The sequence below is a fragment of the Zootoca vivipara genome, chromosome 16 (assembly GCF_963506605.1).
Source record: "Zootoca vivipara chromosome 16, rZooViv1.1, whole genome shotgun sequence".
NCBI lineage: Eukaryota > Metazoa > Chordata > Lepidosauria > Squamata > Lacertidae > Zootoca > Zootoca vivipara.
In genome coordinates, this window is record NC_083291.1 from 31,930,092 (window position 1) to 31,954,256 (window position 24,165).

A 24,165-nucleotide genomic window follows, 5' to 3' on the forward strand; every position below is an offset into this window, starting at 1 on the left:
TAATGATGTACGTATTAAATATGAAATGAGGTGATGAATATTAAATATTAAATGATGTAATGATTTATGTGATTGGTTAAATTGAAATCCTTTGTCTGAAATGTTATAAATACCCCTGCCGCACCTTTGGGCGGGGTTCCAGTATTCCGAAATGATTCTACTGTAACCTTATTGCTTTGCAATAAACATAATGGACTCCTAACTCCTCTTGTCTCTGAGTTTTATTGGCTAACTCAGAAGATAAGCCATTTTTGGCTTACAACATTTGGTGCCGTGAATTCTCGGATGTACGGTACCAAGGTTGAAGCAGGACGATTTGGGACATTTTTCTCTTCTACTACTTCGGCCGAGTCGGAGGATTTTTCTTCAATTCGTTCTTAAGAACCAACAAAGCTTTTGCAGTTGATATTTGAAATTACAAATACAAGATCCATAACTGTTTTAACAAGCCCTCCAGGAGACAAAAGCCAAAACCAAAAAACAACCCAAACGCCGAAACAACACTTTTCTCATACCTGTATTTCTGTTTAGCTGCAAATTATTTACTTCAGTCATTCAGAACTGAACTTCGTTGTTTCATAAATTATATTAACACTCAAAATTGGTTACATCTCATTTGTTGTAGTAGTTCTATAAAATTAATGCTTTAAAACAATTGACCATTATTTGACAATACTTAAGAGGTCAACTGACCTCCCCCCCCCTCTCTTTTTTCACCAGTTCATTTATAGACAGCAGAAGGGAAGGGACGACACAATTAGCTCCTTTTCTTCCTGACAGAGTCCGGTAAGGCAAATTCTAAACCTGGTCGTAGACATTTCTGTGCCTGAAGTGGAGAGTTGCAATAATCCCGCTCGTCTCCTGGAACAGAACTCATTTTTCTAAAGGAGGCCCAAAGAAAGCGGGAGAAAATTGTGTCCTTACTCAAAGCAACTGTTTCGGAGTAAAGCCTGGCCACTCAAGGGGATCGGTGGATGTGGTGATCCCTCGTTGGCATAAATACAGATATCTTCCTTAGCCTCGATGCAAAATCCCAAACAACATGGAATTGTGTGCAAGAGACGGCCTTGAAGATCAAACTACCCACAGAAAGCAGTCCCATGCCTTAGCCGTGGGCGAGTGCCTTCTGATGCAGAAAAACATGTTCTCCAAAGTAGATTCCAGTCTTAGCCTACTCACATTTCATTTAAGATCCCATATTCTTTTAATCTTAAACCAGTGAGCATGCTGCAATCTTCCTGTGCAACAATCCGGGGGAAACAGATTGATTTACTGATACCTGATTGAAATGCAAGCCATGCCCAGCACAATTGTCTTCACTGCAGGACCACAGAGGCTGCGGAATGGGATTAGATGTGTCATCCTTAAAAACAGGCCTACCTGCCTGATCTAGAACAGAATCTGTTCCAAACCAAAACAGCTACAAGGCCACGGACTGGAAGAGGATGGGAAGGATACTTGAGCTGAACCCCAGAGCAAATCCTGCACAGGACGAGGCAGGAAAAGCCTTGCCCTTCGCCCCAGTGTTTTGAAACAGCTTCCCCACCCCTTGCAACGCAGAGGCTTTGTCAAAATCCATCCTGTAGCATCCCGAACCTGCCAGGCGCCAGCCAGATGTCAGACGCTTGAGGGAAACAGAGCAGAACCTTTGCGCCGGTCTTTCGGAGGCAAATGTGGCACTTGAAAAGGCTGGTGCGCAGGCAGCGTGGAAAGCTCCAAGGTCTTCAAAAGCTTTGCCTTGACTCACTCCTGGCATGACCTTTTAGAAGTCTTTTTTCTTCCAAAATAAAACCTTTTTTTAAAAAAAATCAACAAACTAAAGCAAAACTGCATTTCCCCGCTGCAACTGTCTGGCAAGCCTGCTAATCCCATAGGGAGCCTGGGAAAAGCCGGTATACACAGGCCAGCAATAAATCAGTCGGGACTATTGCAGCACCAGTTCAAGACTGGGGGAGATACTGGTTAGAACTCTAGTCCCCTCCCCCTCCCCCTGGTCCCCCAAGTGTCTGTCGCTCAGACACCAAGGACTGTCTCAACGGCTCTCTGTGGAACCGGCACATAAGGTCGCAGCCCACAGGAGGCAAGGATTTCGGCTGCCCCCTCCCGTCCCAGTCCCTGCCGGAAGACAGGGCACGGGAGGCATTGTCAGTCTCAAGAGGTCCACATGCAGGTCCATGCCCAGCAATGATCGGCCAAGGCAGTCCTCCTCGCTCTCTGTCACAGCGCTCAGTTCACCACCAGGGCGTTCTCCTGCAGTGGGGTTCTTGGGGGCAGGGTTCAAGGAGGGGAAAAAGAGGGTCCTTGAGAAATAATCTTGCAATGGATAATACAGTGGTACCTCTACTTACGAATAACTCTACTTATGAATGTTTCTACTTACGAACGGAGCTCCGTCCGCCATCTTGGATGCGGTTTAGATAGGATTTTTTCTACTTGCGAATTTTTAGATAGGGTTGCTTCGACTTACGAATTTTTTCTCCTAATGCATTCCTATGGGATTCGACTCACAATTTTTTTTTTGACTTACAAATGTGCGTTCGGAACGCATTAAATCCGTAAGTAGAGGTACCACTGCAGATCGCAAATGCTGTGGAGAGAACGTGAATTGCAAAACAATGTGGGGCCGGACACAAAATGGGCGCTGACTGGTGAAGTGGAGACAAACAACTACTGAAAAGTGAAATATGAAATGCAGAAAATAAAGAAAATCATCAAACCATCAGTTCTAGCATGCGGGGGGGCCACCTGAATTATATCATTTGGTATCTGAATGATTGGTATCAGTAATTGTATATTATTATTCAGCATTGTTATAATGAGGGTGTTATTGGACTGTAATTGAAAACTAATAAAAATTATTTTCAAGATGTGAAATACGGTGGAGAAGATAAAGATGGCAGCAAGACGAAAAAAAAGTAAAATTAATATAAAATAGTAATGATTTAAAGTGGACAGGCAGGGGGACGTATGACTTTCGTTTTTTAGGGGAATATATTGTATATACGAGCAGAAATTGATAAATCGACAGCTGATGGATAAGGGGTAAGGGAATTTAAAAGAAATACTGGTAATAACTGTAAATTGAATAAAAAAATAAAAAATAATCCTTCCAGTAGCACCTTAGAGGCCAGCTACGTTTGTCATAGGTATGAGCTTTCGTGTGCATGCATACCTATGACAAAGCTCATACCTATGACAAACTTACGTTGGCCTCTAAGGTGTTACTGGAAGGATTTTTTTTTATTTTTTGTTTCGACTACGTCAGACCAACATGGCTACCTACCTGTAACTTGTAAATTGAATATAAGGAATGAAATGCGAATTAGAAATAAATATGTAATATCAAGCAATGGGGAAAAGTTGGGACGCATTTAGGATGAAGAGGGGGAAGACAACTTTTCGGAAAAATTGTATCCAATTTGATGCAATTTGGTATTGATGCGTTAAAAATTTGGAAAACTAATAAATATTATTTTAAAAAGAAAAAGGAGGGAGAAGAGAGAACCATCAAGCTTTGCGCCCCGAGTGCCCCCTCCCCAAAGATGTGTCCCGGGCTCCAAGCGCTGGTTTCTCTGCCCCAATGAGTCCTTTAATACCTGTTCTGGAGGCACAGCCCAGACCTCCTGCACAGAAGAGGAATTTGGGGAGGGGCAAAGTGAGGTCTTATGGGACGCGGGTGGCGCAGTGGTAGATAAATAGGTACCACTCTGGCGGGAAGGTAAACGGCGCTTCCATGCGCTGCTCTGGTTTCGCCAGAAGCGCCTTAGTCATGCTGGCCACATGACCCGGAAAAACTGTCTGCAGACAAACGCTTGCTTCCTCGGCCAGTAAAGCGAGATGAGCGCCACAACCCCAGTGTCATTCATAACTGGACTTAACTGCCAGGGGTCCTTTACCTTTTTCATTTTTTTTAAGGTGGGGTTGGTTCTTGGAGTACAAACGGGGCCTGGTCACCCAAATGGCTGGAGCCCAAGAACGGGCGTTCAGAATAGCGGGAAAGTCACTCGAGACCCATCCCTTGCAGACTCACCTCTCACAGCAGCAGAAGACCGAACATGAGGAACCACTGTCCCGGCGGAACTTGCCCGATTTGGGGCTGTCTTTGCACTCGGCTATGTAAGCATGGAGCTGGGTGACTGCCGCTTCCCCCTCACATTGATGCTGCAAGAGCAAGAGACAGGGTTTGCATAGCAGTACCTAGGGGTCAGAGCAGTTCTGGGACTGCAGGAAGGAGAGGACTCCTATCGGATGCAAAAATTCAGACAGTGTCTCTGGACTGGCGCTGTTAGGATCTCTTACTCTCGAGTAGGACCCTGGTAGAGACACATGCCCGGCTGGCATGTTCTCTCCCTCCTGGTAGATCGTTCGGGAGCTTCAAGAGCTTTCTCCAGCCCGAACACTACAGCGACTGATGCCAACCGACATCAGCACACTTACGGATCTGCAGAGTTTGCGCAATTGCGTAACAGAACTCAGTAGCACAACATTTGGCTAATCTACGTTTATTTACATATAAACACACACGGAGCACTGCAACATGGCTCCCTCTCTCTCTCTAGCATCAGGCAGCAAAGAGAGTGAACAAAGGACAATAGTCCCAACTTCACGGAAACACAGTAACACATACATCCCGTCTTCGTCACTTCCCACTGTGGAATGTAAACATACATGTCAAGGGATAGACAACAATCCCATGAATGCAAACACGGGGAATGAATCTCCAACAGGCTAGGCCTCAGGGCTGGAGTCAGATGCAGCTCAGAAGCAGCAGCAGAGCCAGCTGTTAGTGAAGTTTACTTCTTTATTCAAGGCAACGAACAAACACCCAGCAACACTCTCAATAGATCTTGACAGGGTGGATAAAAATCAATTACTGTTTTATTTATAAAAATAAAAAAATGGATTTTTAAAATTTAAATCAGATTTTTAAAATAAAATGCTTTTGGAGGAAAATATATTTCTAAAGATAGTTTCCTATTTAAGTTACATTATAGTCCAAAGGCCATCAGGAAATAAGGATTTAAGTTTTTCATGTGTGCTAAAACTCAGTCTAAGGGTTGTTTTTTTATTTTTAAAAAAAGCCATTTAACCACATCAGTTAACAAACATGGATACATATGCTATAATGTTATTGTTTTAGTTAAATAAATGGTTTAAATTGTTATTAAGGAAATGATTATTTTTCTCCTTCCATTAAAGTACAGCTGAAAAGTTGTCTAAATATAAACAGTTAACTTATTAAACCTCAAAATAATTTCATAATGATCTGTCGATGTATTTCTAAGAGTATAACCAAATCAGTAGTTTTTGATATAACTGTAAAAACTACTCTGGAAATTTATTATTCCAAAAATGAAGCCTTCCATCTGGTTGGAAATATTAAGATTATACCAGCAAGAATGAGTCTTTTGTAAAAAGAAAAAGAAAAAAGATTTAAATCAAGTCTTACTGACTAGTGATTTAAATCAAGTCCCACGGACTAGTGATTTAAATTGTGATTTAAATCGATTTGATTTAAATCAAATCCACCCTGGGTCTCGCCCTACGGAGCAGTTGTCAGGACTGATGGTCCTCCCATTCCACCCCTTCTAAGGCTCACCTCTGCTGGATGTTTCCCAAGCAGTCTCAAACTGCATCTGGACACCTCTGACCTCAGTTTTGCTCTACGCATCACTCTGCATGTCCTTGGAGACAAGGGAGCAGGAGAGGCAGGCTCTCTGTATTCTTCTGCAGCCTTGTGCCCCTCTTCTGCACCAGAACTGCTCTCTGTCACAGGCTCTTCATGCTCACTAAATCCTGTTGTCCCTTCTTACCTTCCCATACCAATCCCCAGGCTTTGAAGCTTCCTCCTCTTTGGTTTCCCTTGGGAGTTCACCAGCTGGTGCCCCCCACCACTCCTGGTCATCCAAGCCAGTCCTGGCACTCCTGGTCATTCAGCCAGAATAGCAACACACATGCCCAATCTCTGCCTCTAACTCAGGTTAATATCAGGATAAAGCAAGCCGCAAGACTGGAGGTGCATTGCTTTGTCAAGGCCTCTGAGAGAAGCTGCTCAAGTCCGAGAAAGGACAGGGCTAACCTTGATGGTCTCGTAGGAGCCAGTGATGAGAGCAATGAAGAGGCTGAGCACCATGTAGATGAACAGGCTGATGAAAGTGTACAGGTAGAGCTGGCTGAAAAGCCACACCAAGTAGCTGTTCTGCTGCATCGCGGCAAAGGTCACAAACATGTCGTCCCCGTTGATGAGCGAGAAAAGGCACTCTGACACCATCGAGAGGGTGCGGAACTGAAACCAAAACAGCAGACAAGAGCTGAGGACAAGCGAGGCCTCAAATCTGGAGACAATAGGTGAGTGGGAGAAACAGCCATTTATGACGACGATGACTTTCAGGTTTATACATTGCAATAATTTTACAGTCATTTTAACATTTCAAAACTTGACTTCCTTCCCCCTCTTTCTGCGGTTCCTTAAATTTATTTTTAGTATCTTCTGTGTATCTAAATTAACTTAATTTGTTCATTTATGCATCTACTTTAAATATATACTCTTATGAAACTGCAGGTTATTACAATAATCCTGCCAATGTTCTTATCTGTTTACAATTTGTCTGAATATTCAATAAACCATTTCCATTTATAAATGGAACCATTTATAAAAAGTTTGTTATCTTGATTTCTTATATTTCTAGTAAGTTTACTATTTCTGCATATTCCATACTTCTTTTCATTTTTGGAAATGGAAAAAATAATAATAATGATGATGATTTGTTTTATACATTTCAATAATTTTATAATGATTTTAACATTTCAAAACTTGACTTCCTACCCCCTCTTTCTGCAGTTCCTTAAATTTATTTTTAATATTTTCTGCATATCTAAATTGACTTAATTTGCCCATTTATTCATCTACTTTAAATACTCTTATAAAACTAGAAAGAAGAAGAAGAAGTAGTCCCAGAGAAAGAAGAACGGATACAAAAACTTATGGATTATGCCGAGATGGCAAAACTTACTTGAAGAATAAGAAATCAGGATCATTTCATGTGTCAACACGAATAGAAGTTATTAATATTGCAGTTGTTGTTTAAGGGATTATTATTATGACTGGAATGTAATGGAAATGAGTAAGATTTTGGAATGCAGAAATAACGCAAATAAATCAAACCACCAATTCTAGCATGCGGGGGCCCACTTTATCTAAATTCTATAATTCTGTACTTGAATTGATCGGCATTAATAATTGTATAATAAATTGGAAGTTATTAATGTTGCAGTTGTGGCTTAAGGGATTATTATGTAATTGAAATTAATAAGGTTTTGGAACTGACTGGTGAAGTGGAGACAAAAAATGAAATATGAAACGCAGAAGAAAATAATTAAACCAACAAGTCTAGCATGCGGGGGCCACCTAAATTATATAATTCGGTATTTCAATGATTAGTATTATCAATTGTTTGGTATTGTTATGATGAGGCTATTACTGGATTGCAATTGAAAAATTAATAAAAAAAATTATTTTATATAAAAAAGCTACAACTACTTGGCTCTGTTGTAGTGTTAACTCTTCCAAGATTTAGGCAACCATTCCTTTCCCCAAGGAAGAGGCATATTAATGGTGACAATGATCTGAAAAGTTCATTGCTTCATTTGCACTGAAGCTGGTGGCTCCATGACAGTTCTGTCCCCTGCTCCCCTTCCACATACCTTGACATGGTAGGGTCCCAGCACAATCCAACCACAGAAGCAGTAGCCCAAGTAGATGACGGCCACACAGCAGCAGAATCGGATGACGTTGGGGAGGGCAACCCGCATGGTGACAATGAGGATCTAGGGAGACAGCAAGCGAGAAAACTTGAGTGGGAAAATGCCGTCCTCAATTTGGATCAGAGAGACCCGGTTACCAGGGCCGTCTTAAGCCCACCCAGCGCCCCCCTCCAGCACCTCTCCAAGGGCCTGGGAGTGCCAAGCGGACCGCAGCAGCAGCGGGAGGCCACCTCCGAGGACTCCGCACTGCGCCTCCTTCTCGTTTCCCCAGCGCTGGGTTCCGCTCAGTCTAGCTTCGCCACCAGCGCGCGCACCGCGGGACCAGCAAGAGCTGCTTGGGCGCTATGCGCGCGCTGGTGGCGAAGCTCGACTGAACGGAACCCAGCGCTGGGGAAACGAGAAGGAAGTGCAGTGCGGAGTTCTCGGAGAAGGAGCGCAGTCCTGGCCAGATCGCCGGAACCCTGCGCTCACTTGGCGCCCTTCCAGCGCCTGGCGCCGTGGTTCTCCACGCCACTAGCCTCTATGGCTAGGACAGGCCTGCCGGTTACAAGTCCCAGGTTGGCTGTTGTCTTGGTGAAATTAGTAGTGACCCAGATAAGGAACATTGAGGCTGCAAAAGCACCGGGGAACAGGCAGGAGATGCACAGCGCAAATACAACATTTGTTTTGGGGTACAGAATCCATCACCTTGGAAATCTCAAGTTTCTCATATGCGGTGGAAATATAAGGTAGTAAAAGAATTCTGGGGATATATAATGGATTGTGAAAAAAATGTTCAAAATAACCTTTTCTTAAAAACCCGAAGCTTTTCTTTTAGGAATTCTAGGTGCCGAACTCCCAACGGATCAGAAAAGACTATTTATGTATCTGATCACTGCTGCTCGGATGTTATTAGCTCAGAGATAGAAAGAAGACAGAGGCCCTAACCAGATAAAAATGGCAGATTGAGTTGATGGACTATGCCGAATTGGCAAAAATGACCGGAAGAATCAGAAATCAGGAAGACCAACATTTTAATAAGGAATGGGGAAAATATATACTTTACCTTAAAAACCATTGTAAACAATTATTAGTAGGATTGGAATAACACGTAGTTTAATGTTGAATTTTGGGTATAATAGAGATTTAAAAGATTTTGATTAAAGGAGGATTAATCCAGGAGGAAAAGGTAAATAGAAGGACCCACAAGGGGAAGAAGGAAGTTCAGGAGTTTTTGGAATTCTGTTTCTATGTTGCTTGTTTGATAATTGCTCGCAAATTTCAAAATTTGAAAAATTAAATAATTAAAACAAAAACAAAAGCAGCTTTGTTTGTCAACATTTAGCAGGTGAAACTCTTCCTGATAAGGAGATGCCAGGAAGCACCATCTGCTAAAATTTTGCATTTCATGCAGTTATTAAAGGCACGGGAGTTGTACGATGGAAAAAAATATGGATCCCTAATGCGGATCTGTAAGGAAATTTCAACTGGGTGGAATTCAGCACACCTGAACCTCAAAACTAAATAATTTTTTTTTTAAAAAAAGGAAATCTCAGGTTTCATTTTTTTCAAAAGATAAAATAAAGGATTCATTTTGGGATCTTGCTCCTTCCTATATATATAGGGCATGAAAAAGCAAGCTTACATTGTACTTCTGGAAGAAGCTGAGATAACGCATGACGCCGACCCAAACCAGGAGTGTAGAGGTGCCCAGGAGGATTCCACATACGTCATAGTTGGCAAAGTTCTGCAAATAAACAACACATTGTGCAGGGTTGCTCTTTAGGTGTGGTGAGAGCAGGGTCTCTTCTGCCCAGACTGTAGCCCCAGGATCTGAGGCCTTCTTCCCTGGGCTGTAGCCTTCAGGCTGCCTGGTGTCAAGGCTTCAGGAAATCCTATCCCTCCCCCGGTGGGATGCCGAGAAGCAGAAAAACAAAGAGAGTTCTTACCAAGTAGTTTATTCAATATTCACAGAGAGAAAGAGAGAGAGAGAGGAAGGATGCAGTCTCTCTTAGATAATGGCGTTGCTCCGAGTAAAGTCCCACCACCTCAGTCCCTCCTATTCTACGTCACCCTTCTGTGCTTTCTGCCTCTGAGATTTCTGTTCTGCTACTCTCATGGCACACATGGTTCTGGAAGAGGGGGGATCAGGAATGCTTTCAAGAGACACTCAGTTTGTTAGCTGTCTCTCCTTTGGTGTTTCTTTTTCCTGCTGCTCTCCCATTATTTACCAGCTTTCCCCCTCTGCAGACTCTGAACCATGCCCTTCTGCAAACCACTGTTCTAAATCTATACTGCCCTCCTCTTCTCGGGAAGGTGCAGGGGGGGGCCACTCCCACCATTCCTCCTCAGTCCAGCCCCTGACACCTGGACCGTTTCTTACCTTGGACTCGATTCCAATCTTCATGATGGTTCCAGACACAGTAAGGATGTCGCTCACCACCAGCAGGATGTACCAACCATTCACAAATTCCATGCGGTCGGACAGGCAGATCTCTTGATTGTAGCGGCGCTTGAAAAAATGGCTGAACTCCTGTGCAAAGAAAAGGAGCTGCCTGTGAGCTTCCCACCTCCTGCAAAACACATGGCCACTTGTTCCCTCCTGTCAAAGTCCCTGCCGCCCTCGATTGCTCTCCTTTCCTGCTTCCCTTGCTCCAGAAGGGGGAGATAATGACTTCTACTGTTACGCTTGGAAGACCCCAACCATGATATGCAAGTCTAGACAGCAACACAGTTTTTTTGAGGCAAGCGCTAGCTATTCTGCAATGGAGGGGGGAAACTAGGGCTGGGCGATATCTGGTTTCCAACATCGTGATATATTACCAACTAAACATTGCGATATACTGATATATCACAATATCTGAAATAAGGATGGAGCCACCTAGAGGCACTGACTGGCTTCACGGTTTTTCCCTACATTGTGATTTTTGCATAGCTCGCGTGCGCGCGTGCACACACACACCAGGATTCACAATATATTGGCAGGTCAAAAACTATGAAACCAATACAAGATATGGACCTCATATCGGGGTTGGATGATATATTGCTATATCACTCAGCCCGAGAAAAAAACCTGGCTGACATAGGTCCCCACTGCAAGGAGAATATGGCACTGGAATCTCTGCAGAATGAAAGCTGCTGGATCTCACAACCACAGAATTTTTAATTTTGAAAGCAAATTTTTGATTGCTACATTAAGCATTGCCTTAAGCAGCCGATGAAGTTTTCACCAATGTCCTTGGCTAACGCCCCGGGCAAACATCTCATCACCATTCCGCCCCATCCTAACGTTTTTCATTAGCACCTTAGAGACCAACTAAGCTTGTCATTGGGATGAGCTTTCGTGTGCATGCACACTTCTTCAGATACATGCACACAAAAGCTCATACCAATGACAAACTTAGTTGGTCTCTAAGGTGCTACTGAAATGAATTTTTTTTTATTTTGTTTCGACTATACCAGACCAACATGGCTACCTACCTGTAACTAGAACAGGCATCCCCAAACTTCGGCCCTCCAGATGTTTTGGACTACAATTCCCATCTTCCCCGACCACTGGTCCTGTTAGCTAGGGATCATGGGAGTTGTAGGCCAAAACATCTGGAGGGCCGCAATTTGGGGATGCCTGAACTAGAACATTTTTCATGTTCTTCTTTTAAAAGTTGTTTTGGCACACTATTCCCCACCCCACCCTGCTACAACCACCAGATCTCCCTGCAATTTTATGTGCCTGTGTTCTAGAGGGGTTGTAGTCACTTGGTGGCCTTTCAAGCCCTCCCCCTCCCTATTTCTGCACTCCACACAACTATTGCTGTGGCAGGTCCTCGTGCCATGGCCTGGCCAGACCTTGAGTTGCACGGGTTCCAGGTTTACGAATGCAAACATACTTTGGAATATTTGTCTGCTTGCTGCACCAATGCTACAATCACTTTCGGCTACTGCTCTTTACTGGAGCGGATTAGCGCAACAAAGCAGCACCCTGAAATCTGTGTGAGGCGCAGGGTTGTCCACAGCTCAGTGACAAGAGCACAGACTTTTCACGCAGAAAGTCCTGGGTGGCACGTCCGTAAATGGGGATGACCTAGCAATGCTCACATGCTGCAGGAGAAGCCCCCTGATGATGGAGCGGCCACACAAGATGAAAGACAGCACACAGATGAGGAGCACAACCACGTCAAAGAACATCCGGAAGCTGTTGTCTCCTGCAAGAAAGAAGAAAGGCAGCGGTTGGTTTCTAGAAAATGCGGGGAGCTAGAGAACAAGGAAATGGTCACACTCCCCACCCGCGGAATTTTCAGTCCAAATAGGCTTGCTCAGAGAGCCCAGAGGTTGGTGGGTTGGACGAAAGTTTGTGCAGGCAGCAAAAATGATGCTATGAGGCACACGGAAGATGTCCTGGGGTTTCTGGAGAGAAAAGTAGGCTAGCTGGAGCAGGGACAGAGAGCATTGTGGGAAAGGGGGGGGGCAAAGGTGGTTTGCTAAAAGCAAAAGGAAAGATGGGAGAGGAAGAGAGAACAGCCTGAGCTGTAGGGACTTAGGACTGATTGAGCCTAATTGGGATTAAAAAAACACGCAGGACAAAGACTTTGGGATCACTGGGAATATAAGCCATTTGGTTGCGACCATCGTAAAAAGGGCCAATTCAGTGCTAGAAATATAAGGTATATAAGGTATAGTTTTGGTCATCCCAGTCCTTCAATGAAAAGTTTATGTGCTTGAGATGGTCCAGAAAAAGGACAAATAAGCCTTAGTGGTGCAAACATCCTTCCTTTTGAAGGAAATCTTAATGAGGTTGAGGCTTTTGAATTTAGAAGATGAAAATCACCAGCTAATGAGGCGGATATGACAAAGAGTTTAAACGTTATCAGCATTGTGGACATCAGTTTGCGAAACTGGATACTAGAGCCAGTATGTTTCTTTTTGCAGCATAAACTTATGAAATGAATTGTCTCGGGCTTTGGCAAGTCATTAAAATAACAAAGAATTGAGAGCAAAATAAAAAAATTCCTTCAGTAGCACCTTAAAGACCAACTAAGTTTTTATTTTGGTATGAGCTTTTGTGTGCATACACACTTCGTCAGATACCAGGTATCTGCTACTGAAGAATTTTTTTTATTTTGCTTCGACTCAGACCAACACGGCTACCTACCTGTAAGGAATTGAGAGGTTACCATAATCAAAGATGCAATTCAATGGGTTCATGAATGGGTTAAGTCAACCATGTGGAGGCTGAGGCTAGCCTTATGGACACATTCAGATTTACAGTGTCATGAAAAAGCCAAATGTCCTTTAAGCCAATTAGGATATTGATTCTTATTGGCCAGGAACTAAAGACCAAGCCCTTAAAAAAATCTGCAAACAGTCCCTGGGCAGTGCTTTAAGCGCTGCTCTTATACAGGTGAGGTGCTGCTTTCGGAAAGGTTTACGCTTGTACTGTGTTGCTCCCCCTGAAACCCCCTGATACCTTTGCCAGAGACACTGGGGTCTTTGCATTCCTGGATATCCACTTTGTTGTCCAAGTGAATCTTCACTCGGCCACTGTGTGCTTTATTGTCAAATGTGATCTGGGGGTGGAGGAGGAGTAGAAGAAGAAAAGAATGACAATGTACATCCTGGGGGGAAATTCCACCGGGCAGCAGAGCAGAAGAAGTCCCAGAGCACCATCTCCGGCCCTCTCAGTCCAGCGTGCGAATGAGGGGTCCTCAAACACAGGCAGAGAGGAGGCAAAAGCACCACCTCCTCAAGCATCCTTACTCACTGTGATGGAAAAGGTGTAGCAGTCTGGGATTTCGTTGTTGATGATGGTTTGGATGTTGATGGCTTTCAGCTTAAACCGGATGGTGACATTGATGAGCCTGGCAGAGACAAGACGTTGGAGGGTCAGCTCCATCAGTTTCCCACTGAATGACCGCAAACAGAATGGAGCGCCTCTCTTGTCGGAAAAACTGAAGGGAGCTGAGCCTTGTAAACTCAGGAAAAAAGGAGGTAAAAACTGCACATTTTGAAAACCATGTGTCAGGCTTCAGGGACTTGCCGCCCCCCCCCCCCTTTGGCCTTAGATAAGCAGAACAAAGCAAAAGGAGTTTCTTACCAGTTAGAAATTTTAATGATCACAGCGAGAGAAGAAAGAATCCATTCCTCGGAATGAAGATGCTCCCAATTAAGGGTTCCACTCACTTCCTCCCTATTCCCCCTGTCACTCCTGCGTCTTGCAACCTGATCTCACAACCATTGTGCTTTCTGGGCTGCCTCCTTATCTGCTCTCCTTGACCTTGGCTGAGCGGATGGGCGCTTTCCAGAGAAAGTGAGTCTGTTCACTCTCTCTCTCCCAGTTCTTCTCCTCCTAGCTGTTCCCCACCCAGTACTTCCCAGCTTCTGCCTTCTGAACTATGTCCCTCTGCAAATCACTGTTCCAAATTTATACCACCTCCCTGTTCCTGGGAAGATTTAGGATCCTGATCAGGAGCAGGGGGAGGCTCCCACCATTCCTCCTCAGTGAAGCCCTCCTCAGCACGGTCCCTGACATACAAAAATCTGGGTACAAAAATCGATGGCTGCAACATGTCAATTGATAAATGTAAGAAACCTTCAGATCTGCAAAGTTGTGCTCCCAAAAATGTAATGGGAGGCAGGAAGCCTCAATGATTTAAAAATAAAGTTGCAAGGGAAAACATGAATTCCCCACCCCATGAATTCCCCCAGTTGGAGTGTGTGTTTCTTACCCTTCCAGCTATTGTAAATACCAAAAAAATGTGTCTATTTACTTGTAAAACTTGAGAGTAAAGTTCCTGTAGCTGCGGTGTGGCTCCAGGAGGGCTCCAGACGTTTCCTCAGAGTCCTGGGCAGAAGGTATATTCTGTGGAGAATCTACGCCAAGGCAATCTACACAGAAAAGAGGAACAGATTCCAGGCCTTGACACATTCAGGTGTGTAGGGGCAGCATTGGGGAGAAAGGAAAAAACGCCTGCAGTTTTGTAGTATCTTCCCAAACTAAAGTTACACCTGCCACTCATTTCTTATTTGTAAAAGGTAAAATGCAGAGAATAGCAGTCTGTAAACATACCTCCTGCACAAACAAGGCAACTTCCCCCAATCTGGGTCACAGATCGATACGAGTCAAGTAACTTAGAAACTTGAAAGAAGCACAACTCGGAAAATCAGAAAGTGTAAAGAGCAGAGCTTCCAGGTTTTACAAGGAACTGTGCCTTAACTCTAAATGCACACCTTTCCTCTAAACTAGGCTTGCCATACGTCAGGAAAATTCCTGACATGTCCTGTTTTCAGGTGTAAAAATGGCATGGGGGGGATTTGGCAAATCTGCAAAATGTCAGGGAAAACTTCGATGTATGGCAAAGTATGGAAAAAGCAGCAGGTTTGTTCCAAATACAAACCTCAACAATTTTAGTGTGTTTCGAACCCCCCCCCCAAAAAAACTCAACCATTTTGTAGGTGTCAGGACTTTTTGAAATATGGCAACCCTACTCTAAACCCCAGTGTGGAACTCAAACAGCAAGATGGGTCGTCTTCACAGGAGCAGAGCATACCCCTGGATGGTAAAGTCCAGTCAAAGGTGACTATGGGGTTGTGGCGCTCATCTCGCTTTCAGGCTGAGAAAGCCGGCGTTTGTCAGCACACAGAAACACCGTTTACCTTCCCGTCACAGTGGTACCTATTTATCTACTTGCACTTTTGACGTGCTTTCAAACTGCTAGGTTGGCAGGAGCTGGGACCGAGCAACAGGAGCTCACACCGTTGCGTGGATTCGAACCGCCGACCTTCCATTCGGCAAGCCCAAGAGCCTCAGTGGTTTAGACCACAGCGCCACCCGTGTCCCCCCGCAGAGCATAGAGGATACTAGAGGCTCTAGGAAAGGCACTTGCTCACCTGTGATGACTTTGGGGTCGATGTTGAAGGTGTCATTGGCCGGGTCAATCCTTCCTTTCCGGTAGTAATGCTGACAAAGCATGAGCGCCGACTGGTTTGCGCTCCCCGCCTGCACGTAAGCATAGCGTCCGACTGTCTCGTTTGCAACGGCCAGGTACTAAAGGGGGAAGTTGCAATGGTCATCCTGGTCAAGTCCAGCTGCCTTGCCCTTCCCCACCAGCTGTGTACCCACTTCTCACCTTGTCCACCGCATAGATCATGTGCTCATAGACATCTGCCTGTGTATAAACCGCATGGGTCTCCTCTGCCCCATCCACATAGTTCTTCAGGAAGAGGTGCTTGAAGGTCATCGTGTTCTCCTCTTTGAAGGTGACCACCATCTGATTGCTGAGCCCAAAGAGGACAAGCTGTGCGGAGGGGAGGCAGAGAGCAGGGACCAAGCAGAGAAGCAGTTAAGAATCTATGACACACTGGGCAATAGTTAAAAAGTAAAGGTAAAGGTAAAGGGACCCCTGACAGTTAAGTCCAGTCGCGAACAACTCTGGAGTTGCGGCGCTCATCTCGCTTTACTGGCCGAGGGAGCAGATGTTTGACCGCACACAGTTTTTCCGGGTCACGTGGCCAGCATGACTAAGCCACTTCTGGCGGAACTAGAGCAGCGCACGGAAACGTCGTTTACCTTCCTGCTGGAGCGGTACCTATTTATCTACTTGCACTTTGACGTGCTTTCGAACTGCTAGGTTGGCAGGAGCAGGGACCGAACAACGGGAGCTCACCCCGTCACAGGGATTTGAACTGCCGACCTTCCGGTCAGCAAGCCCTAGGCTCAGGGGTTTACACCACAGCACCACCCGTGTCCCCTTGGGCAATAGTTATAGGACATAATATAGATTTTAATTTTCCAGATTCATTTCTTTTAGAAACGTTTCAGTTTAATATTTGGTAAACGAGGGGCTCTATGTCCTTTTCAAGGGGGTTTCAGCATCGTAAGTCTGTTTGTGTTGCAGTTTATCTGGGTCTGAGGTAACTTCTATTTCTGCTCGTCTTACTTTCGTATTGTTAAAATTTGGCCGTATCTGCGCTACATATTTAAAGCTCTAGGATACCATTTTTGAATAGTGGGGTTGGGGCTCCCTCAGGGTCAACCCCCCATCCTCCAGCACTCATTCCCCACCCCAGGGTGTGGGGAGGGAATCCTTCAAAGCCACCATAGGCTCACACTACTTCTATACTAATCATACTACTTCCAGTATTGGAGGCAGCCTAGCTTACCTCAGAGGGTTATTGTGAGGACAATTTGGACAGGGACAGCTTGTCCAGTTTGTCCCTGTGGCCAGCATGACTAAACCGCTTCTGGCACAATGGGACACTGTGACAGAAGCCAGAGTGCACGGAAACGCCGTTTACCTTCCTGCCAGAGCGGTACCTATTTATCTACTTGCACTGGCGTGCTTTCAAACTGCTAGGTTGGCAGAAGCTGGGACAGAGCAACGGGAGCTCACACCATCACGGGGACTCAAACCGCCGACCTTCCGAACAGCAAGCCCAAGAGGCTCAGTGGTTTAGACCACAGCACCACCCGCACCTCACATACCTGAATGGTGACTATTAGGATCTTGATCAGCTGGAGCACCAGTTTGAATGGCTTGCGGCCTTTGGCACGAAACTTGTCACAGGGGCTCATGAAGAAATACTTCAGACGCCTGCGGAGCTCATCTTCTTCTGGTTGAAGGGAAGCAAAACCCACGCTCGGCCTCGTGTCCCCATCCTGGGACCCATAGCTATTCACTGGGGTCAGCAGCTTCTGTGTCTCTGCAAAGAGGGGGGAAGGCACACAAGTTTCTACAGTCATGCCATAAGGAAGGGGACTGAAATCCTTTCTGTTCACATCAGCGTGATCCAGAGATTCCTGTGGTTTAGCAAGATTAGGCTACTCAAGCACTGAAACATACAGTGTTACAGCAATTAACCCCATCAAAGCATAGCCCAAATTTACATCCCCTGATACACAAGAATCTGACAAATCAACACGAAATAAAATCCACAGCTTTGCAGCGTTCACAGCAATGTCCTCCGCCCTTACCCATCCCGCAGTTTCGGAGTCAGCTGCTTTCAGAAGTCTCTCTCACAAGACCAGCTTTGTGACTTCTCGCCGCTTTTCGATCCCCTTCGAGGCGTTCCGTTTGCCAGCGAGGACCTAGGAACAACACGAGCGCATGTCTTTGAAGGCGCAGCCATGGCAAATTATGCCTATGCGCAACATCAGCCACAGCAGCTCTAGGAAATGTGAGCAGGCGAGACAGGCCTTGCCACAAAACAGCTCATTTTGCTGTTCGTGATGCTGTTGTGCAAAGCGAGCACAAAACAGCTGCTCCCAGTGAGACAACCCTGTGTTTCTTGTTACTAGTCCAAAGAGGAAGTTCCACACGGGATCTAAACTGCTGATTGGCACAGACACAAAGTTCAGCACACTGAACAAAAGAAACTACAGTGTTGTACGCTTCAGCATGCGCACACACATACACACACACCCTAAAATCCAAGACATGCCCTCTGAGAGCCTCTGAAGGCAGGAGAGTTCCCTAAACCAAATATAAATATGCATTTCTATCCCACTATTCATCCGCCACCATTTTTTTCTCAATCAACCCTGTGAGGTTGGTTAGGATCAGGCACCCCCAAACTGCTGCCCTCCAGATGTTTTGGCCTACAACTCCCATGATCCCTAGCTAACAGGACCAGTGGTCGGGGAAGATGAGAATTGTGGTCCAAAAAATCTGGAGGGCCGAAGTTTGGGGATGTCTGGTTAGGATGAAATCGAGCAGCTAGCCGCAGGTCACCCAGTTAGCTTGATGCTTTAGCTGAGATTCCTGCACTGCAGGGAGGGGGCAGACTAGATGACCACTGGGGTCCCTTCCAACTTTACCATTCTATGATTCTATTATCCTAGCTCATTTCACTAACTGCTGCACTACACTTGCTCTCAGGTAACCCCACCTCTGTCTCCTTAAAAAGGCTCTGCTGCTGAGATTTTGCAGTCTTTCACTAAAGCCTAGCAATTTCAGCACACGCCCAACCAATCGTGACAAAGGACAACCAACTCCTTGAAGAAGGAATTTTTTGCACATTTCTGCATCGGCAGCCGTGACAATACCCGTATTATTGTTTTGAAACTAAACGTAGTGATCTGCTTTAGTGGATTTCCACTGAAAGCAGTTTTACTATGCCACATAAGGAGAGAACGGCAAATTGCACACATTTGAAAAATAATCATACACTAGGCTACTGTCCTTGTGAACACATGTAAGTTAGAATCATAGAATCACAGAGTTGGAAGAGACCACAAGGGCCATCCAGTCCAACCCCCTGCCAAGCAGGAAACACCATCAAAGCATTCTTGACATATGCCTGTCAAGCCTCTGCTTAAAGACCTCCAAAGAAGGAGACTCCACCACACTCCTTGGTAGCAAATTCCAGCTGAACAGGGCAAGCCAGGTTAAATATTTAGAGAATGCCTTATTTTTTAGAATTTGTCAGCTAAGGAATGAGAAGCGCTTTGGGACCTATTTCTGCCCCATTCTTCTATTTCTGCCTTCGGAGAAGCCCAACTCTTTCCCCACACAAACCTACCTGTTAAAGATTAGCTAGGCGGTGCCAGGCTTATGTGGTGGAGACTAGGGAGCGCATCTGAAGGGATGCAAGGCTTGTACCCCATGGAACATGTGGGTTTTTCCCAAGCACCCGCTTGCAACAAATGCACAGAGCAGAGGGAGAGAACTGGCAAGGCAAGCTCTCACTAAGAGCAGTTTGTACAGCTGTTGAGCAACTTCAGGTTTCCACCTGACGTAATCAGAAAACCTGAAAGGTTGGGTAGGGGCATTTTGAACTCCATCTGGGTGCAAAGATTCAAAAGCGGCATGAGAAAGTCTGGGGGAAATGATTCACGGACTCCGAGTAGGCTTGCCAAGATGTATAAGCCTGAATCAGGTAAGTGCTGGAGATGCAAAGAGGTGGAGGGGACATTCTTTCATATGTGGTGGACTTGTAAAAGGGTAAATGATCCATAATGAATTGGGAAAAATGTTTTAAAGTACTTTCCCAAAAAAAACCAGAGTCCTTCCTCTTGGGGATAACGGAGACTGAAATTCCCATGTGTCAAAGCCCGTGTTTTGTTGCACGGTGGCGCTGTGGGTTAAACCACAGAGCCTAGGGCTTGCCGATCAGAAGGTCGGCGGTTCGAATCCCTGCAACGGGGTGAGCTCCCATTACTCGGTCCCACCTCCTGCCAACCTAGCAGTTCGAAAGCACATCAAAGTGCAAGTAGATAAATAGGGACCGCTACAGCGGGAAGGTAAACAGCATTTCCATGTGCTGCTCTGGTTCGCCAGAAGCGGCTTAGTCATGCTGGCCACATGACCTGGAAGCTGTACGCTGCCTCCCTCGGCCAATAGAGTTAGAGGAGTGCCACAACCCCAGAGTCGGTCACAACTGGACCTAACCTTTACCTTTACCTTTACCACTACAGCCTGTGTTTTGTTAGCCCCCCAAAAGGAAAACGAGTGAGGTCCCAACCAAAGAAGAATGTCAACTTAAATTGACAGAATATGCACAACTTGCAGACTTAACATACAGAATAGGAGAACAAGAAGAACATACATTTAGAGGACATTGGAAGACGTTTATGGAATATATGGGAAATATATATTTCCCATATATGGGAAACGCTGGCAACATTAAGATAAATTCAACTGTGTAAATAAGATTTGATGGGTGCAATAATGGAATGCTGAACGGTATAGTTTTTGTAAAATATGCAGGGATTTATGATATGCAAAATAAACCGTGGAAAGAGAAGAAGGGAAGTCATTGATATCTTAAGGATGTAAAATGAGTATTTTAAATTGTAAAAGAGAAAATTTAATTAAAATTATATATATATATATATAGAGAGAGAGAGAGAGAGAGAGAGAGAGAGAAAGTCAGGGGAAAGAGGAGAGAGAAGAAAATAGAGGAATGGGTAGGACTGGACACACTTTCGATGAGTAAAGGAGAAGCAGAAACAAATTGGAATGGGATGCTGCAGAGTTTGGTCCCAGCAGATTCAGGCATCTTCTAGTTCACCACAGAAACTGTCCCTCTTTATTCAGGTATTTTATTCTTGACACTATTGATCCTGCCATTCTCGGTTTCTGCTTCCAGACTTTGGGAGTCCCTCCCCAGAGAAGTCAGACCGGCTCCCGGAGAAGAAGACCTTTCTTCTTACGGGAACCGACTGCTTTTAATAAAAGTGTCCGTGCCGTGCTGTTTTTATTGCAATTATCAGTACATTTTAAATAGATCTTACACCACCCATGTACATAGTTTTAAGAGCCAGTGTGATGTCGTGGTTGGAGTGTCGGACTAGGGCTTGGTAGACCACTTGGTGACCTTGGGGGCCAGTCACTGACCTACCTCAAAGAGTTGCTGTGTGGATTAAATGAGGAGGGGGAGAACTATGTACACAACCCTGGGCTCCTTAGAGGAAAAGGTGGGGTAGAAATGCAATCAATCAATCAATCAATCGTTTGTTTTTAATGAAATGATTGGTGCTCCCCACCACTATGTTTTTAGCTGTTTTAGCAGTGGAAGACAGGAGTGCCTGGCGTGCTCTGGTCCATGGGGTCACAAAGAGTCGACTAAACAACAACAAATTTTTATGGATAAACTGCCTTGAGTCCATCTCAGGGAAAAAAGGTGGAATAATAATAATAATAATAATAATAATAATAATAATAATAATAATAATAATAGCAATAGCAGCCAAATAGCAATAGCAGCCAGCCTGCAGTAGACTACCCTGCTCCTGCTCTGATAGGATCTCATCCATTTGATTGGATCACGTGTGTTATTGTTCTCTGCATAGTCCTGGGACAACCCCCCCCTCCCCTAAATGGCTCTTCAATTGTGTGGCAACTTGTTGACCGCATTCTCCTTCCCTCCCCGTTCGCAGGATCCGTCTCCTTCCCTCCCCCCCCCACCCACCCCAGGCGAGGCTGCATCAAGGTGCGCTGGGGGGCAAACGGTCGCACCTCCCTCCCTCCCTCCGTGCCGCAGCCCCGATCCAACCCGCCTCCCCCCCAGCCCCCGATGCGGGCAGCTTTCCCGCAGCGAAAATAAAGGTCGTCGGGATCCCCCGGGCACGCGTCCCTCCTACAAGTCACGTCTGTTTTCGCCACTTCGGGTGACAGACTACCAGGCGCCCTTTGGATTTCCCTCCCGGAATCGCAACGCCGGAACAACTCTTGTCTACACGCGCCCGTGCATGCACACGTTCAACATCGTTTGTTTTTTATAAACACATAAAAGCCTCGTTTTGTCGGGGTTGGGGGGACGACGACAGCTGGACTCTCTTACCTCCTTCGCGGCCGGCTCGGAAAGTAGCAACAAGAGGATCCCAACATCCGGTCAGGAGCCCAGAAGGGGCGGGGAAGGGCGGGGCGAGGTGGCGTCAGAGCCAGCGGGGAGGAGGGGGGAGGTGTGGGAGGAGGCGGCGCTGGATTTCCGGGCATAGAATGTGGCAGAGGCGCGGGATTTAATTTAGAGGTGCTCGCGCTTCAACTCGGAGCTGCACACGTTTCAGTTCGGATATGCACGCGTTTATATGCACGCGCTTTAATCCAGATGTGCACGCGTTTGAAGTCTGATGTGCACGCGTTTATATGCACACGCTTTAATTCGGGTATGCACGCGTTTGAACTCTGATATGCACGCGTTTATATGCACGTGCTTTAATTCAGATATGCCGGTGTTTGAACTCAGATGTGTCCGTGTTTTACGTCTGATACAGGGCCGGATTTAGGTTTGATGAGGCCCTAAGCTACTGGAGGTAATGGGGCCCTCTGTCCAGCTGTCCTTTGTCAACAACAAATTGTCGCTGTTTTTTGTGTTGATTATATGCTATATATATGGTCATTTAGGGACCTAATAGGTCCATACACAACACAAAACACTGTTGCTATGTGTAAGTTTTATTTCATTCCCCCCCCCCTTAAATTTTGGCAATGTGCATCCAGGTATTTTTTCTTTAATTTTTTTGGGGGGGGCTCCAAGAGAGTGGGGCCCTAAGCTATAGCTTGTTTAGCTCATACGTAAATCTGGCACTGGTCTGATATGCACACGTTGCAATTCACATAGGCCCGTGTTTTAACTCTGATATGCACCGGGATGCGGGTGGCGCTGTGGGTTAAACCACTGAGCCTTGGGCAGTTCGAATCTCGCGACGGGGTGAGCTCCCGTTGCTCTGTCCCTGCTCCTGCCAACCTAGCAGTTCGAAAGCATGTCAAAGTGCAAGTAGATAAATAGGTACCGCTCCGGCGGGAAGGTAAACGGTGTTTCTGTGCGCTGCTCTGATTCGCCAGAAGGGGCTTAGTCATGCTGACCACATGACCTGGAAGCTGTACGCCGGCTCCCTCGGCCAATAACGCGAGATGAGCGCCGCAACCCCAGAGTCGGTCACAACTGGACCTAATGGTCAGGGGTCCCTTTGCCTTTATGCGCCATTTTAATTCAGATTTGCACAGCTTCACTCTGATATATGCACACACTTTAACTCCAGGTACAGATGCAGCCTGTGGTTTTATCACAACATGTTAATAATTTAAGTGGCCTGCTCATTTTGTGTTTTGTCTTGTATTGCCACTTTATTATGTCACGGTGACTCTACAGCAAAATAACATTTAGAAGAAAAGTAATGCTAGAACCATAGGATTGTAGAGTTGGAAGGGACCCTGAGGGTCAACTCCTGGCAATGCAAGGAATCTCTTGTCCAATGTGGGGCTTGAACCCATGGCCCTGAAGTTAAGAGTCTCATGCTCTACCAACTGATAAAATGTTTGGTACCACATAAAAACACATTTGGGGTAACGACAAAGATTAAATGGCACCTTTAAGCCAAACACCAGTGCTCAGTTGAATACAGTACTAATTTGGAAGCAAGACTTATTGGGAGGCAAGGCACATTGCACTCCCCAACAATGCAAAATGGAGATAACAATATTTGTAAAAAGAAGCAGCAAGATGTTGGGTCTCTAGTCATTCACTTTCCGCTTTGCCCTTTGCTCTCTGCGTATGGAGAGGTGCCCTTTGCTAGGCTGATTGCTTGGACAGATGACAACGATCGATCTATATTTTCTCATAGGGAGGCCTGGGGACACTCTGGTTAATAATCTACACACAGAGTGGGATCTGAGATAAGTGGGATGTGTGTTTGTGAAGCAAAGAAGGAAGAGAAAATTAGCTGGACCTAAATCAAATCCTCAACATGCTACTAATACCCTGGTATTGATATCAATATCTTTTCTACAGACATAGAAACTGTTCTTTTCTGATCCAAGTGAAATAGGAATTTGGGGGGGGGGCTTGAAGACCCAGAGAAGTAAGGGTTCTTCAGGGTTTCCTGAGCCAAGGCATTATTATGTATGTTTTCTGGGGAAGTTGTGAAAGGGTTTAGGTGATAGCTATGCAAAAGAGGCAAGGCGTATCCAGGTGAAGGTCAAGTGG

The 24,165-nt window shown here is 45.5% G+C and overlaps 1 protein-coding gene across 1 annotated transcript; it reads right to left on the bottom strand.

The window, feature by feature from the left end:
• Positions 1–499: 499 nt before the first annotated feature.
• MCOLN1 (mucolipin TRP cation channel 1) lies at positions 500–22,083 on the bottom strand. The gene is made up of 15 exons (XM_035141215.2): positions 22,021–22,083; positions 17,711–17,824; positions 17,222–17,439; positions 15,867–16,034; positions 15,628–15,784; positions 14,508–14,625; positions 13,502–13,598; positions 13,208–13,307; positions 11,839–11,945; positions 10,127–10,276; positions 9,389–9,490; positions 7,705–7,827; positions 6,080–6,286; positions 4,031–4,161; positions 500–2,263 (listed from the first exon to the last, which is right to left on the bottom strand). The coding sequence occupies exons 2-15, from the start codon at positions 17,712–17,714 to the stop codon at positions 2,227–2,229; spliced, it is 1,719 nt and encodes a 572-aa protein (XP_034997106.1). The 5' UTR covers positions 17,715–17,824; positions 22,021–22,083; the 3' UTR covers positions 500–2,226.
• Positions 22,084–24,165: the final 2,082 nt, after the last annotated feature.

What these genes read in the sequence shown, in the direction of transcription:
- MCOLN1 (XM_035141215.2), bottom strand. An exon ending in GCTTCTTCCAGAAGTACAAT is followed by an intron (nt 7,828 to 9,388) that starts GTAAGCTTGCTT and finishes CTGTCTCCCTAG; the next exon opens with ATCCTCATTGTCACCATGCG. An exon ending in GTCTTCTGCTGCTGTGAGAG is followed by an intron (nt 2,264 to 4,030) that starts GTGAGTCTGCAA and finishes CCTGCCCCCAAG; the next exon opens with AACCCCACTGCAGGAGAACG.